Source organism: Electrona antarctica (genome assembly GCF_951216825.1).
Source record: "Electrona antarctica genome assembly, chromosome: 5".
Classification (NCBI taxonomy): Eukaryota; Metazoa; Chordata; class Actinopteri; order Myctophiformes; family Myctophidae; genus Electrona; species Electrona antarctica.
Window position 1 is genome coordinate 21,956,807 of NC_136810.1, and position 18,051 is coordinate 21,974,857.

General features: G+C 44.2%; 2 protein-coding genes across 2 annotated transcripts in view; both read left to right on the forward strand.

Annotated features, from left to right (window-relative positions):
• myo5c (myosin VC) overlaps window positions 1-18,051 on the forward strand; it is a gene marked incomplete at its 3' end in the record, with an annotated part of 72,006 nt that overhangs the window by 14,155 nt on the left and 39,800 nt on the right. Inside the window, exons 8-14 of the mRNA XM_079502241.1 lie at window positions 630-773; window positions 2,236-2,317; window positions 3,425-3,535; window positions 4,844-4,950; window positions 14,474-14,742; window positions 16,128-16,209; window positions 16,521-16,661. Coding sequence (XP_079358367.1) covers window positions 630-773; window positions 2,236-2,317; window positions 3,425-3,535; window positions 4,844-4,950; window positions 14,474-14,742; window positions 16,128-16,209; window positions 16,521-16,661 — 936 coding nt within the window. The remainder of the gene's footprint in view (window positions 1-629; window positions 774-2,235; window positions 2,318-3,424; window positions 3,536-4,843; window positions 4,951-14,473; window positions 14,743-16,127; window positions 16,210-16,520; window positions 16,662-18,051) is intronic.
• On the forward strand, window positions 7,830-8,921 carry LOC306923190 (pyrin-like; the record flags this gene model as incomplete). Its single annotated transcript, XM_079501218.1, has 1 exon — window positions 7,830-8,921. One exon carries the CDS (start codon window positions 7,830-7,832, stop codon window positions 8,919-8,921), a length of 1,092 nt encoding a protein of 363 aa, XP_079357344.1.

An 18,051-nucleotide genomic window follows, 5' to 3' on the forward strand; every position in this document is an offset into this window, starting at 1 on the left:
CCATCACAGAGGTACCATGTCCAATCCGATCACAGAGGTACCATGTCCAATCCCATCACAGAGGTACCATGTCCAATCCCATCACAGAGGTACCATGTCCAATCCCATCACAGAGGTACCATGTCCATGTCCAATCCCATCACAGAGGTACCATGTCCATGTTTTAACAGGCCATAGGGAATGATTTATTTAATTCAAACTTGTTTTAACAGGCCATAGGGAATGATTTATTTAATTAGAACATGTTTTAACAGGCCATAGGGAATGATTCATTTAATTACAACATGTTTTAACAGGCCATAGGGAATGATTTATTTAATTACAACATGTTTTAACAGGCCATAGGGAATGATTTATTTAATTACAACATGTTTTAACAGGCCATAGGGAATGATTTATTTAATTACAACATGTTTTAACAGGCCATAGGGAATGATTTATTTAATTACAACATGTTTTAACAGGCCATAGGGAATGATTTATTTAATTACATGTTTTAACAGGCCATAGGGAATGATTTATTTAATTACAACATGTTTTAACATGCCATAGGGAATGATTTATTTAATTACAACAAGTTTTAACAGGCCATAGGGAATGATTTATTTAATTACAACATGTTTTAACAGGCCATAGGGAATGCCAAGACCACCAGGAACGACAACAGCAGCCGCTTTGGGAAGTACACGGAGATCAGCTTTGACAGAAAATACCGGATCATCGGAGCCAACATGAGAACCTACCTGTTGGAGAAGTCCAGGGTGGTGTTTCAGGTATTTATGTATTATTTAATAGAAGTCCAGGGTGGTGTTTCAGGTAGTTATTTATTAGCGCAGATTATTTTATTGAGCTCCTGACATCCTGACACCACAATCTGAGCCTCAATTCCGAGATTATTATTTTTTTGCTTGGTCTCACATAAGCAGTAGTGTCACCTCTGTGCGCAACCCCGTGTGCAAGCACCGTATTACCGTAACAACCCTGTGTGCAAGCACCGTATTACCGTAACAACCATGTGTGCATGCACCGTATTACCGTAACAACCCCATGTGCAAGCACCGCAAGCACCGCATTACTGTAACAACCCCGTGTGCAAGCACCGCATTGCCGTAACAACCCTGTGTGCAAGCACCACATTACCGTAACAACCCTGTGTGCATGCACCGTATTACCATAAAAACCCTGTGTGCAAGCACCGCATTACCGTAACAACCCCGTGTGCAAGCACCGTATTACCGTAACAACCCTGTGTGCATGCACCGTATTACCGTAACAACCCTGTGTGCAAGCACCGCATTACCGAAACAACCCTGTGTGCAAGCACCGTATTACCGTAACAACCCTGTGTGCATGCACCGTATTACCGTAACAACCCCATGTGCAAGCACCGTATTACCGTAACAACCCTGTGTGCAAGCACCGTATTACCGTAACAACCCTGTGTGCAAGCACCGCATTACTGTAACAACCCCGTGTGCAAGCACCGTATTGCCGTAACAACCCCGTGTGCATGCACCGTATTACCGTAACAACCATGTGTGCAAGCACCGTATTACCGTAACAACCCTGTGTGCAAGCACCGCATTACCGTAACAACCCCGTGTGCAAGCACCGTATTGCCGTAACAACCCCGTGTGCATGCACCGTATTACCGTAACAACCCTGTGTGCAAGCACCGTATTACCGTAACAACCCTGTGTGCAAGCACCGCATTACCGTAACAACCCCGTGTGCATGCACCGTATTACCGTAACAACCCCGTGTGCATGCACCGTATTACCGTAACAACCCGTGTGCAAGCACCGTATTACCATAACAACCCTGTGTGCAAGCACCGTATTACCGTAACAACCCCGTGTGCATGCACCGTATTACCGTAACAACCCCGTGTGCATGCACCGTATTACCGTAACAACCCGTGTGCAAGCACCGTATTACCATAACAACCCTGTGTGCAAGCACCGTATTACCGTAACAACCCTGTGTGCAAGCACCGTATTACGTAATGCGTAATATGTTGTAGCCAGGGCCGTGACCCATGACAACCGTGACGCAGACAACGCAATTGGCAATTGCGCAACTACTGTACGGTATAAGTAAGTAAGTACGTTTTTGTCAATGGTTGCCGCTCCGTTCACAATCGCAGCAGGTCCGTTCACCGCTTCAACCTCCAGGGCTCTAGGGCTTTCTCTTTGGTTTCCAGGCAGAGAATTATGTTTTCTCTGTGGTTTCCAGGCGGCGAACGAGAGGAACTACCACATCTTCTACCAGATGTGCTCCTGTGCGGACCGACCCGACTTCAAGAACCTCCGACTGTGTGAGTTTCTCTTCCTCAACTGTTAGACAGACGGTCAAGTTGAACGGTGGTCGCCGCTGAAGTGGAACAATGCATCAAGAGAGCTATGAGCGTTCTCGAAAATTCTCTAACATGGAAGTGGATGGCAGGCGAGTTTTTGCGATCTGTTGTTTTTTCCTTGTTTCTGGTCTCACTGGAACTTGAACCATAGGTTATTTAAGAAGGCCATCTAGTGTAAAAAGCGACAATTACAAAGTCAAAAAAAAAAAAAAGTAAAAATAGTAATACGTACTTGGCAGGGAATGCTAACAGCTGTATCATGTCGGCATGTGTCTGTGTGTTGTGCAGGCGAGTGTGGAATTCTCTTCAAGTTCGAATAAAACGACGACGTCACATTCCACCAAGTCAGCACTGCCTGGCGTGCCTCGTGGTGGACAATAGTGCTCGGCTATAATAATTTACGATTCTGTCCCGATCGGCTCTAGTGGCCATCGTAACGGCCCGCGCGGGTCGCTTGCTCGGCGCCTCTCCTTGGTCAAGGCCGCCGCGCACCTCTGTCGCAGTGAGTGGAGGCGTCGCCATTTTATTCAAACGTGAAGCAGTGAATGCGGGGCAGTTCCAGTACACCTCAGTATGTCTCTAATGTGTTGTGCAGTGAATGTGGGGCAGTTCCAGTACACCTCAGTATGTCTCTAATGTGTTGTGCAGTGAATGCGGGGCAGTTCCAGTTCACCTCAGTATGTCTCTAATGTGTTGTGCAGTGATTGCGGGGCAGTTCCAGTACACCTCAGTATGTCTCTAATATGTGTTGTGCAGTGAATGCGGGGCAGTTCCAGTACACCTCAGTATGCCTCCAATGTGTTGTGCAGTGAATGCGGGACAGTTCCAGTTCACCTCAGTATGCCTCCAATGTGTTGTGCAGCGAATGCGGGACAGTTCCAGTACACCTCAGTATGCCTCCAATGTGTTGTGCAGTGAATGCGGGACAGTTCACCTCAGTATGTCTCTAATGTGTTGTGCAGTGAATGCGGGACAGTTCCAGTTCACCTCAGTATGTCTCTAATGTGTTGTGCAGTGAATGCGGGGCAGTGACAGTACACCTCAGTATGTCTCTAATGTGTTGTGCAGTGAATGCGGGGCAGTTCCAGTACACCTGCATGGGAGGTGCGGTCGGTGTGGAAGGAGTGAACAATGATCGCTCCGCCATGGAGGAGACCCTGAGCACCTTCTCCCTGCTGGGTGAGATGACCTTTCACCTTTGACCTGACCTCTGTCACCTTTATTACTTCTTTGACTCATTAAAGGACAATTTTGTTAGTTTTTTCAACCAAGGTTCATGTTTTAGTTTGTTATTAGAGAAAGTAAAAGATTCGAACAAGTGACTAAGTGGCTTTTTTTCTTTTTTACAAAATGTTACAGCGATTTCTTTATTATTATTTACTATAGTCCTCCTAGACCCCAGGAAATGACATCTGGTCACAAAAGATCACGGGATCTAGTGAATGTGAAGGAGGAGGTGACAATGTGACATGTGATATTGAGCCTACGCCACACAGAATGGCAGCCCCCTAGTAACTAGTCAGTTGTTCCAGGCACCTCCCAGAAGCAAAGATTTGAGTTAAAAACGGAGAGGGACGTCTGCTGTGAAATAATATATATTCAAAGATTTGCACACGTTTTCTTTTTTTAACAATCGCAGATTTACAAGCTCTATATCTGCTATATTTTTCAACAGCTACAGTTTAAAATAATGGTTAAAGTGGTTAAGATCTACGCTTTATTTATATAGCAAATACAAAAAATATTTGGTAAATAAGGTAAAATGCAGTATAAAAATATAAAAGAAGAAAAGAAAAGCTGAGAAAGGTCCATAATACAGTTTTCACCTGAGTTGTTGTCTCTCTGAAAAAAAGTAATTTTAGTTTGGAAATCTTGTGTGGCTTGTGACGAATATTTAGTTCAGTGACCATGTGGGGATATAAACGTTCTCTATCCCAGTGGTTTCCACACTATTTCATGTCAAGGACCCCCAAACTGACTCTTGTTAGCCGCAGACCCCCATTTGAAAAGATATGCCGCCGGGGACCCCCATAAGAGAAGGTTTTTACGGCCCCAGCAGTGATTCTCAACCATTTCAATTTCAAGGACCCTCAGTTTGACATGCATTCGTCTACGGACCCCCATTTAATGGCATTTATATCTCTGGGACCCCCAATGTATATTGTACAATCTATGTTAATTTAACTCTGAGAGTGTATACAAATGGAACCAAATGGACCCGTTTGTACACTCTCAGAGTCACATAAGGGTAGCCTGGCTAATAAGCCAGGCCGAATCAGCCGTTAGCAAAAATTAATTGCCTGCCGGGACACGACAGTGTGATTTGAGTCTGGCTTATTAGCCAGGCTAACATAAGGGTCCATTTGGTTCCCAACTATCATTTAGCTGGGGACCCCCTGGAACTCCATCAAGGACCCCTAGGGGTCCCCGGACCCCACTTTGCGAACCACTGCTCTATCCACCATCTTTGCTCTCTCGTCTCGTCAGGTTTGAAGGAGGACTTTCGGTGGGACGTCCTCAAGGTGTTGGCGAGCATTCTGCATCTGGGCAATGTTGACATCAGCCACCAGGGCAGCGACAGATCCTCCGTGAATGTAAGAGCCCTGTCTGTCACTGGCGTGTTGATTTTGACAGCAAGTCGTTTTTTGAGTGGTGCTAGCCACTCCTGTGCGTGCGTGCATGCGCGCACACACACACACGTGACACGCCAGGGAGGAGTACAGTACAGTACAGTATAGCACCACTCACTTCAGATGGGTCTGATTCGGGTTTTTTTAGTCATAGTCTTTTGAATAAAATGTAATTTAGTTTTTGTCATATTTTAGTCATTTGCACTATTTTAGTTTTAGGCCCATGCCAGACGAGCGGGTCGGGCTGTTAGCCGCCCAAGTTTGTAAATGGTATTAAAGTACTTGGTTTAGACTAGTCATTGGTTAGACCAGTCATTAGTCCTACAACTACAATCTATCTCAAACCCTCACCCTAAACCTAACCTCCCACGGGGCAGCACACCTAAACCTAACCTTAACCCATGTCTAACCAATGACTAGTCTAAACTAAGTATGCACCCCAAATGCATATGTGGCATTGTGGCATAATCATTCAGTATAGGCTAACTGTAGCTGATGTTTTTCTTTCTTTTCATTACAAATCATTAATGACCCTCTTCTGCCAGAAGAAGGCTACAAAGTAATGTTCATAAGCATGAGATTCATAGTTTGCAGATCTTAAAGCTCACAACGAGGGGCGGCATGAGGATTTGTGAACTTATGAGTTTGACTTTGGAGATTGAATATATTCGCCGGTGCGCAACACCGCTGAATTTCAGATAATTGCTTGTTTGCCTAATCTGCAGCTAGTTAACAAAAGTATAAAAAAAGAGGAATTAGAAACAGTGAAAACAGGCAGGTATAGAGGAATACCTGCCTGTGAGGGACGGACAGGTGGCTGCATGCTGCCTATCTTTATAGCCTATACTAATCTATTCTACACTACAGGCTAACAATAATGTAGATCATCGGTTTTTTTCTTGGCTTTCCAGATTGGTAATCACCATAATTTATATCTGTTCTCCGAAAATAGCTCATCTATACAAGCTCATACGCTGGCTGCAGATCGGCAATTTTTGGATAAGAGATTTATAGACATTATGTGCAAATATTAAAAAAAATTGCTGTGATACTGGAGGTGGAAGTCTGGTGACGTGAGGTTAGTTTGGAGGGGACGAGGGGACTATTGCGTCACCGTTTCAGTAAATAGGCGGCATTCTCTGTACACACGGAGACGACAAAGTCGCGTCTCCAAAGTTTGCCACTCTGGGAGGTGGTTTCAAAATTAGCCGGTTAAGTCCCCCAAAACGCCGTCTCCGTGGAAAGGGCAGATCGGCTAAATACTTGCCCGGGTAACGCAGAATACGTCCTCGTCTGGACACCACCTGCGTCTAGTTTTAGTCGACTGAATATCATAAGATTATACTGGACTAAATCTACAGTTGATTTTGTTGACAAAAATGTATTTTTGCCGGCCTTGATGGTGTCGTATAATGACTGATTTTACACTTGGTTGCATGCTTGAGCATAGCCGATCGACATCAGCTGTTTTCACAGTGCAACACCCGAGTACAATCAAATGTAACATGACTTGACTTGTAGTTTGATTATGTCTCTTCTCCACTAGTCCCTCCAGGACATTTTACTCTAGTATTTTATCCGTTGACAAAATTGGCAATATATTTAGTCATAGTTTTTATTTAAGCTTTTATTCCATTTTCGCCAGTGAAAAAAAAACATTTGTTGTCATCGTTAATCAGCACGGCAGGTGATTTTCTTTGCCCGTGCATTTAGCACGCAGCTGGGATTTATCACGGAGCGCTCGCCCCATTTTGCCAACCAAATGTTGGCAAATGGGGGAAAAATGCGGAACGCAGAGCGTTCTTCCGGGTGCTTCAAAACGCCACTGAGCAACTTCCATTGAAAGGAACAGGGCGGACGGGGCTGTCTATAACTCTATGGGTAAGAAGATATTATGCCCAAATATAGACATATTTAGCATAATGCATGGATATCCAGTTATCCAGAACCCGCCGATCCAACCGATATGACCATATATGGGCATCTAATATTATATACAGGGTATGAGCATATATTAATGATATCAGGGTTCTCCACTCATGGGCATAACAGGTATACACGGGGTAGACGGACAGATAGAGAGATCTCCATAAGTGGACGCAAAAGGGACACAGGCAGACAGACAGATAGAGAGATCTCCATAAGTGGACACAAAAGGCAGACCGGTCCTCTGACAAGGCGCTATGACTCAGGGGGGTGTATATGCGAGAAGTTGTAAAATGCGTGGAAAGTTGTGAAATATGTCCAATTTACCAAAAGTTGAAAAATATGCGAAATAATGGGAAAGGGAAATATGCGAAAAGTTGCAAAATATGTGAGAAATTTGCGTGATTAGGCCTTTTTTGGGGTAAAAAATTGACCCCCGCATAACCTACGTCTTTTTGCTTATTATGCGGGAATTCTGCGATCGCAGAATCTCATTTTCCTCGAGGGTCTAGATATTCCCGATCAGTGTTCTTGGCTGAGAACATAGAACTCCTTATTTGGGCAAGGCTGATACACGGAACTCTGTGTGGGCGTGGCTTGTCGTCATAATGACATCACAGTGATGATGGATGCATCCTGGTATAAAAGTAGAGACACGTTATTTCGTTTTGAAACCTTTATTTTACGCTCGTCGTGTAGAGATGGCGGCTGCCAGCGTTCTCCTGTCTGAAGAGCAGTTCCTGTGTTCTATCTGCATGGATGTGTTCTCTGATCCAATCAGCACTCCATGTGGACACAACTACTGCAGAACCTGCATCACACATTACTGGGACACTAAGGGGGTGTGTCAGTGTCCACTGTGCAACACAACCTTCCATACGAGACCAGCATTCTCCGTGAATACTTTTATCTCTGAGATGGTTCAACAGTTCAGGAGTCAGACATTGAAAGAAGGATATGGCAGAAAGACAGAGTATGAAGTCCAGCAGATGATCCAGGACAGACGAGTGAAGATTCAGGAGGTCAGACACTCAGTAGAGATCAGCAGGAAGGATGCAGATGCAGAGATAGAGGACAGTGTCCAGGTCGTCACTGCTCTGATCAGCCTTACACAGCGAAGCCAGGCTGAGCTCATCGATGTAATTGGACAGAAGCAGAAAACAGCAGAGAAACAGGCTGAAGGCTTCATCAAAGAGCTACAACAGGAAATCACTGTGTTGGAGAAGAGGAGCTCTGAGCTTAGGCAGCTCTCTTACACTGAAGACCTCCTCCTCCAGAACTTCACCTCCATCAATTCCCCTCCACCCTTCAAGGACTGGACAAAGGTCAATGTCCATCCGTGTTCATGTGTGGGTACTTTGAGGACAGCTGTGGCTCAGCTGGAGAAGACACTCAGTCAAGAGATGGAGAAGAAGCTATGTAATGCAGAGCTGAAGAGAATCCAGCAATATGCAGTGGATGTGATTCTTGACCCTGATACAGCACACTGCAAACTCATCCTATCTGAGGATGGAAAACAAGTACGTTGTGGAAACAAACGGAAGAATCTACCAGACAACCCAAAGAGATTCTCTTATTGTCCCGGTGTCTTAGGAAAACAAAGCTTCCCCTCAGGAAGAATTTACTATGAGGTTCATGTTGGAGGGAAGACTGACTGGACAGTAGGAGTGGCCAGAGAGTCCATCAACAGGAAGGGACAGATCATACTGAGTCCCAGCAATGGTTACTGGACGATATGGTTGATGAATGGAAATGAGTACGAGGCTAATGCTGACCCTGCTATCCTCCTCCCTGTAAGAGAGGGGTTCCAGAAAGTGGGAGTGTTTGTGGATTATGAGGAGGGTCTGGTCTCCTTTTATGATGTGGATACCAGAGTTCATCTGTACTCTTTCACTGGCTGCACCTTCACTGAGAGACTCTATCCATTCTTCAGTCCACATTTCAACCAAAATGGTTCAAACTCTGCTCCTCTGATCATCTCTCCTGTCAATTACAGCAGTGAAGCGTAGCCCAAAAAAATGCGCCGCTGAGCATGCCTGTACGACAAGCAGGTCAAACGTTATGGCAGAAGATAAGAAGCGCCAGATTATCGACCAATAAGAGAGATGGAGTGGAGCTAAAGAACACCAGTAGAGGACAAGGACGCTGATTGGCTGGTGGTCACATGGGGGGCTTGGTAAACTGCCTGATTTATTTTGAACACCATAAACTCACGGCCTGTCACCGGTAGTAGAAACTGTTGAAATATGGTTGTTTGGGGGGGGGGGGAACACAGCATTTAACATTAAAACAACATCAAATGTTAACACGTGCAAAACATCCAGCCACTACCGTTCATTTAGTTCACCGCGACGAGATGTCGTTGTGTTGAAACCTTCACGTGAAACCCTGCTATTGCAATGCTACTGTTAATCATCAAGATATAATTAACTATAATATGGCCCGGCCCTGGTCACATCAAACATGAATTACCACTCAACGTAACGCAACGGAGGCTGTACAAGATCTCCACAAACGTTTACTCGTTTCCTCATGCAGATCGGCTACTTTCACCATTGGATAACCTTGTCGTTGGACCTAAGAACACTTCTCACTGCTAGACCAGGGCAGGCCGAGGTGCAGAGCGGGGAAGAGTAGTCGCACCGGTGCTACAAATTGCATTTCACAACTCGCACTGTGCTATTTTTAGTAGCGCAAATGCAAGTACCTGCTCGCACTGTCGAGCCCTGATTGCTGGACTTGTCCTATTCATGATAGACTGACTACTCACTGCTGTTTCATTAAGTCTACTCTAAGTTCACTGTGATAGTGACATCATAATATCATCCCCTCCCCCTTTATCATACAGCAGTGGGTGTGGCTTCAGTTCAGGTGGATCACCACCCTCCAGGCAAATCAGGCATACTTAATGAACTGGTGTGCGTGTCCACATACAAATTACATTTTAGCAAATACTGTACACTTTTTTGAAAAAGAAAATAATAAATAATATGATGATCATGTTTTAGGGTGGAAAAAAATCACGGCACTCACACATCTTTAACCCATTCAGGACATGAAACCCGTTTGGTGTGTATGTTATACTTTAGTTGTTGAAAAATAGCAGATCGCCCAGGCGGTGGCGTAACCGTCTGGGCACCCGACTGGTAATCCAGTCGCAGTGTGCCGCGGGTTCGACTCCCGAGCCCGACACGGCCTTTACTGCATGTCTTCCCCCATCTCTCTCCCGTTTCCTGTCAGCCTACTGTCTGTCCCTTCAAAAACCAATAAAAGGCGTAAGCCGCAAAAAAAATATCTTGAAAAAAAAAGAAAAATAGCAGATCTACAAGCTCGTAGCACGACAGAGTGCCGCTCTACGTGCTTGTAGATCTGCTATTTTTGAAAAATTGTGTCGCGAATATTCGAATGTATATATTCTTTCAGAGAGAATGCTTTTAACTAAAATATTTGCTTCTGGGAGGTCCCCGGAACAACATATTTTCAGATGGGGGTCCGCGGCTAAATACAGATAATTCTGCGGTTCCTTGACATGAAAAAAGTTGAGCACCACTGACATAAAAACATAGGTTTTTCAGGAAACTGTCATGATTTAGAAGACATTTTTTCTCAGGTCTTCCACTGCTGGCCTGCTCGCTGTGCCTGAAAACTGGCAACTAAAAAAACACGGTGAAGCAGCTTCCTGCTTCTATGGCGGGCCGACGGCGTGGAACAAACTTCCACTATACCTTCGACAGGCAGCCTCTGTAGACATTTTTAAAGTGCAGCATCAAGACCTACTTCTACACTCTTGCTTGCTTTTAATTGAATGTCAATGTCAACAGCCTTGGACCCAAAATGGCTGAAATCAGGCATATGTTTCAATGCGGTAAGGCGAACATCATTAGCTTCTCTGAAACCAAACTTGATGAGTCAACCAAAGACCCAGAAGTTGAAATAGAGAACTATTCTTTGATCAGAAACGACAGAAACAGGCATGGTGGTGGCGTGTGTATGTATATTCACAAAGACACTGAATATGTTACTCGTACTGACTTACAGCATGATGAAATTGAAACTGTGTGGGTTGAATTAATTTTCAAAAAAGCTAAATCAGTATTAGTGGGCACCGTCTACAGACCGCCTGACCAACATGGGTTCTATGATATACTTGAGGGGTGCTTAGCTGAGGAGGAATGTGTAGAGAAAATCCTGATTGGCGACTACAATACAGACATGCAACGAAAGGAAGCACCTGTGTTTAAGTCATTCAGTAAGTTCTGTGATCTACATAGTGTCAGTCAGCTAATTACCCAACCCACTAGAGTGTGTGATTCTACTCAAACTGTCATTGATCTCATTCTGTCCTCGGACAAATCCAGAATCTCCAAGAAAGGGGTTATTGTATGTGGGCTTAGTGATCATTTTATGATATTCTGTACCCGCAAAATACAAAAACTTAAGACCGGCTGCCACAAAACAGTCATATCAAGGGACCTCAAAACCTACTCTAGTGAGGTCTTTAACCAAGTATTGGAGAGTCTGGATTGGTCCGATGAGCTTAAAAGCACACATGTCGAAGAAGCTTGGCTTGGCTTCAAAACCAAATTTACATCAGTACTGAACAACATGGCTCCTTTGAGAACCACCAGGGGCAAAACCCGCTCGGAACCATGGATGAATTCGGACATACTGGCTGCAATGAAAGCCAGAGACAAAAAATGCTCTGAAGTTCTAAAATGCAAGTCAAAGCTAGCCAAGCGCTTCGACAGTGTTCGCCAAGCTCGTTTGAACAACCTAAATACACAACGAATCAAACTACGAAACAGTGTAACTGCCATGACCAAATCAGCTAAAAGTAACTTCATTAATGATAAAGCTCAGGAAAACAAAAACAATCCTCATGAGCTCTGGAAGCTACTAAACAATCAACTAAGCTATGGTCAGAAACTAAAAACCAGATTTTCGAACATAAACATCAAATCTGACAACACTCTCATCACTGACAACCTTGATGTGGCCAACTACTTGAATATCTTCTTTACAAACATATCAACAACTCTGGTTAACAAACTGCCCTCCCACTCTGGGCTCTTTGGTGTAGAGCACATTACAACCTTCTACAAAAACCTAGGTGTTTGTAAAGACGATTTTAAACTAGTTATGGTAACAACTGATGAGGTAATTAAGAAACTGAGTGCCCTCCAACCCCACAAGGCCACAGGCCATGACAACATTCCCTCCAAATTTCTCAGAGACTCAGCCATCTCTATAGCTCCAATCATCACCCACATAGTAAACCTCTCCATCAAACAGGGACAGGTCCCCCAAGATTTCAAACTGGCCAAAGTAACCCCCTTGCACAAGAAAGGGAGTAAATTAGACCCCGGCAACTACCGCCCTATTTCTATTCTTAGTTCCATCTCGAAAGTGATGGAAAAAATAGTCTATGAACAGGTTGAAAAGTATCTTGCCACTAATAAATTATTGTACGAGTTCCAATCTGGCTTCAGAACATCCCACTCCACTGACACATGCCTCCTCTATTTGAGCGACCACATCAAACAAGAGGTGGACGCTGGCAAATACTGCGGCATGGTCATGCTGGACCTCCAAAAGGCTTTTGACACCGTGAACCACTCCATACTGGTTAACAAGCTAAAAGCAATTGGTTTCGATAGCACATCAGTGAGCTGGATGCAATCCTACCTGGAGGGGAGAGAACAGATGGTGGAAGTGAACGGAACACTGTCCCCCCCCTCCCAGTGAGCTGTGGCGTTCCACAAGGAAGCATACTAGGGCCTCTACTGTTCCTAATATATGTAAACGACATGACTTCAGCCTGTGACTGCAACTTGTTCCTGTTCGCAGATGACTCAGCACTGCTGGTCTCGGACAGGGACAAACTGCAGGTTGAAAATGCCCTCAGCTCTGAACTCGGTAGAATCTGCACCTGGCTCGCTGATAACAAACTATCTTTACACCTGGGAAAAACTGAATCCATTCTCTTTGGCTCTATTAGTAATCTCAGCAAGGCAAATGGCTTCTTGGTTAGAGTGGGTGACAATGTTATCACACGTAAAGATGAAATTACCTACCTAGGTTCCATCCTGGAGGCTAATCTTTCCGGTGATAAAATGGCCACCAACGTAATCAAAAAAGTCAACCATAGAACAAGATTCCTCTACAGGATCTCCTCACTGGTCAACAAAAACACCTTGAAGACCTTAACAGGAGCCCTTGTACAGGGTTTCTTTGACTATGCATGCACCTCCTGGTACCACAGCACCTCAAAGGCCCTTAAAACCAGGCTCCAGACTTCCCAAAACAAACTGGTCAGGCTCCTACTTGATCTAGCCCCCCGAACCCACCTCACCCCTGCCCACTTCGACAGGCTGGAATGGCTTAGGGTCGACGACAGAGTACAGCATCTTGCAATGGGTCTGGTCCACAAGATTCGATACACCACCAAGATACCCATGTACCTGTCTAGATACTTCCTTAATGTTAACGAAGTCCACACCCACAACACCAGAGGGAGTGCAACGAACCATGTACAACCCAGATTCGGCACAAACAAGGGACTAAATTCTTTTCGCTCCTATGCCACCAAAATGTGGAACGCCCTACCAACTGTCATTAAGACATGCGAATCCCTTGACTCCTTCAAAACCGCTCTCAAAGGGCACCTACGGATGGCTGCAATTCGAAACTGGCCCCCGTAAAATCTGAATCCCCCCCCCCCCCCCCCCCGCCCCCCCCTTTTTTCCCCTCACTGTATATATTTCTTTTCCCTTTTTACCTCCTTTTTGATGAATTCTTTTTTGATGAATTCCTGTTCTGTCTATAGAAGTGTCTATTTGTACGTCTCTAAATGTTTTGATGATTTGAACATGGTGGACCCTGTTGGAAACAAGTGTAATGCTTAATTGGGTTGTCCACTCACAGTTAACAGCCTTTGTATTGAGTTTGTGCTTGAAATGTACTGTAATTCTGCAAACTGTTAATAAATTCTTCAATCAATCAATCAATCAAATTGATCTTTAAATTCCTTGTTATTCATGTCCTCACGGTATTGCATTACTATGCCTTGCTTTTCTTTGTTTTTCTTCCTCCATCGCTCTGTAAAGCACTTTGCTTTGCGATTGTGAAATTATGACTGATATCCAATCTCCGATTATTTGCAGGGTCATATCTGACGATACCGATTCTGACCGATTCCGATATTATACAGAGGACCACAATGGAAACAAGCCTATAGGCCCTGGGCTTGGCCCAAAGCCTGTTAATAAAGTATTCAATCAATAAATAGCATAATACTTTTCCAAGTGTCTGATTTCACAACTGAATGACTATACTGAATGAGATGAGTACACAAATTAAATGTAGATTAAAAAAAAAAATTGATTTACTTTTTGCTGGTGAAAACCGATTTAAATAATCTGTATTATTTTGAGACCATTCCGATACCAATATGGCACTTTTATGGCCGATATGACCAATTCCGATTATGCTATACCGATTAATCGTGCATCCCTAATTATTATTATCAATTGAGTACTTTCTTTCCCCCACTGTGCTGCAGCCCAGCGACCCTCACCTGTCCGTGTTCTGTGAGCTCCTGGGGGTGGCCTCGTCGGACGCCCTGTGCCGCTGGCTGTGCCACCGGCGCATGGTGCTCCGCTCGGAGACGGTGGTGCGGCCGGTGGGTCGGGCGCAGGCGGCCAGCGCCCGCGACGCTCTCGCCAAGCACCTGTACGCCCACCTGTTCGAGCGGGTCATCGCCCGCATCAACGGTGCCCTGAGGGTGCCGGCGGACGGACACGCCTTCATCGGCGTCCTGGACATCTACGGGTGAGCACGCTCTAGCTACTTTTGTTATTATTATTATTAATATTTTATTTGAATCCTGAAAAGTTTCAGTTACTAGTAGTAACATGTCGGGAGGAAACCACCTAAATCCATTTTCAAGGTTTTAGATTTTTTTTGTTTTTGTTTCATTAACTTTTTCTCTGCTTTCTACGATTATAATCGTAGCTAAAGCTAAAGGTGCTAACTACGTACAGTACATGTTCGTAGACAACCGTATACTTATCTATGAAAGCGGCGACCGTCAATTTACCTTTTAGCATTGCTCCGGTTGCTATGGAGAGCTATGAGATTTTTAAATCCAGCTCCATTGAGCCTCCATTATAACAGGGTTCTCAAAGCGCTGTATCTCTAAAGCTTCAAGCGCTGTCCATGGTGAGCTGTCGCGCATCCCGACGATCGTAAATCATTTGTGAGTTTGTATCGCATCGCTGAGCACATGTAACTGTTTGTAATGATATCTAAGGGGTCTGAGCTATGGCTAACGATGACTGTGCTCACAACAACAGCCCCCACCTCACTGAATAACCCGGAAATGATACAAGGAGCGTAGAGTGAGAGCAGACGGGTGACATTCGTTAGGTGTGCTTATGCTGCCACCTAGCGGCACTAATAAAGTTAATCAGTGCTATTGAACACCTTTTACGTCTGTGTGTTGGTTAAAACAAATATTGAACGAATGGAAAGTATTAAAAAGCGGTTCGGAAGCTGATTAACTCCATTGGACCCTCAAACTGTCTGCTAAAGCAACTAACTCCACCACCTTTGGCAATGTATAAAGTCATAACACCAACTTTGATGAGGCAGTATTGCTTTGCTTTAAAACAATATATGGTTTTCTTAATTTCCTGAAAAAGTTATATTTTTCAATTTCTGAAAAATGAACATTTTGGAGTTAGGTGTTTTCTTTCCGACAGCAGAGATGAGGTTTCCACCCGACAGAGACCATAGCTAAAATATTAAAATGATAACAGATGCTTTAATAATAATAATAATAATGAATTGATTCTCCTTGACAAAACAAATAACTTCATCATATGAATAATAACCATATTAATCATATGATGAAGTTATTTGTTTTCCTGCTTCATAGACAGGGGGAAAACAATATATTATACTGTTCTGTTTTGTCATTTTCACTATAACATTATCACTTTTTATGATTTACACTAACATTGCATCTTTGTATAATTGTATCATTGCATCATTGTAACATTGTATCATTGTATCATTGTATCATTGTATCATTGCATCATTGTATCATTGCAACATTGTATCATTGTATCATTGTATCATTGTAACATTAATCATTGTATCATTGTATCATTGTATCATTGTATCATTGTAACGTTGTCACATTCCATCGGCAGCTTTGAAACTTTCGACACCAACAGTTTTGAACAATTCTGTATCAACTACGCCAACGAGAAACTACAGCAGCAGTTTAATCTGGTACAGTGCTCATGCACGCATGCACACACACGCACGCACACATTCACACACAAACACACATGCACACGCAAGCACACAGGTTTGCATTACTATACTTGTGAGAGGAAGGCAATTTTATGCGTGTCCTTTTCCAATTAATTCACAATTTTTAACCGTAATCCTAAATGAATAGGAGGAACAGGGGACATCCCTTTAATGTTTTACCCTTTATTGTGTCCTCCTGTTTGTTCAGTGTGTTTAATGTTGTCTCCTTTCTGACGAGGAGTACATGCGGGAGGACATCCCTTTGATGTTGTCTCCTCTCTGATCAGCACGTGTTTAAGCTGGAGCAGGAGGAGTACATGCGGGAGGACATCCCGTGGACGTTGATCGATTTCTACGACAACCAGCCGGTCATCGACCTGATCGAAGCCAAGATGGGAGTCCTGGACCTGCTGGACGAAGAGTGTGTGGTAAATAAACAACAACAAAAATACACACACACACACCTGGATGATTAATACAGGAGTTATTATAATGTTGTTAATAAAACATCTGGATGATTCATACAGGAGTTATTGCAATACTTGAATCTCACGCACATGTGGGGCACGCACGTGTCTAACCGCTCGCCCATACCCTGAAGAAGGCACTTGTCTACCGAAACGTTGGTTTGTTTTATTCTCTGCGTCCTATAATATAATTTCCAGCACTTTCTGGCACACGGCTGCCATCTTGCCAGCAAGGTGCTAACTAGGTGCAACTTCCCATAGACATCCCATTCATCCAAACAGAACAGTTCTATCTAATTGTATTTAAATAACGTCAAACTCACCAACATTGCAGCTGTACGGAAAGCTTGAATTATCCTGTTACTATCTGCAATGTGCTTGTTTCATAAAAACCCACTGTAGACATGTTATGAGCTACTCCCTGTCAAGAAATTCCTTGGACCTTGCCGATGATTTTTTTAAAGTGCTGGAGTTTGGAAGTGCTCGTTGACTATCACTCAACAGCCCATGCCCTGTTTAGAATTTGCACATAATGTAGGAGGCAGCAGGAGGTTGCTTTACTGATAACGAGTGCTTCCAAACTCCAATACTTGGAAAAATAATCATTTGCAAGGAAGGAGGTAGCTCATAAAATGTCTATATATTTGTATCAATCAAACACTTTGCAGATTGAAAGAGGATAAGTCAAGCTTTTCGTACAGCTGCAATGTTACATCTTCAACCGCTTATCCGTAGTCGGGTCGCGGGGGCAACAGCTCCACCAGAGTGCTCCAGACTTCCCTCTCCAGAGCAACATTAGTGACTTCCTCCTGGGGGATTCCGAGACGTTCCAAGGCCAGTGAGTTGATGTGTTTCCTCCAACTGCGCCTTGGTCTGCCCCGGGGGTCTCCTCCCAGTGGGTCTCCTCCCAGTGGGACATGCCTCAAGGACCTCCCAAGGGAGACGCCAGAGAGGCATCCTAACCAGATGCCCGAACCACCTAAGCTGGCTCCTTTCCAGGCGAAGGAGCAGCGGCTCTACTCCGAGGCTCCCCTGCGTGACTGAACTTCTCACCCTATCTCTAAGGGAGATGCCGCCACCCGTCGGAGAAAACTAATTTCGGCCGCTTGTATTCGCAACCTTATTCTTTCGGTCATGACCCACACTTCATTTCTGTTTGGATGAATGGGCTGCCAATGGGACGTTGCACCTACTGTAGGTAGCACCTTGCTGGCAAGATGGCAGCGGTGTGCATATCGTCAATTAGTGTGTGCGGCCACTTTTTTAAGACTATACTAGACACTCGCGTCTAACGCCTTGTGATCCGTGTTGTTGTTGTTTCTCTGTGAATGTTGTGTGTTACTTAATACTG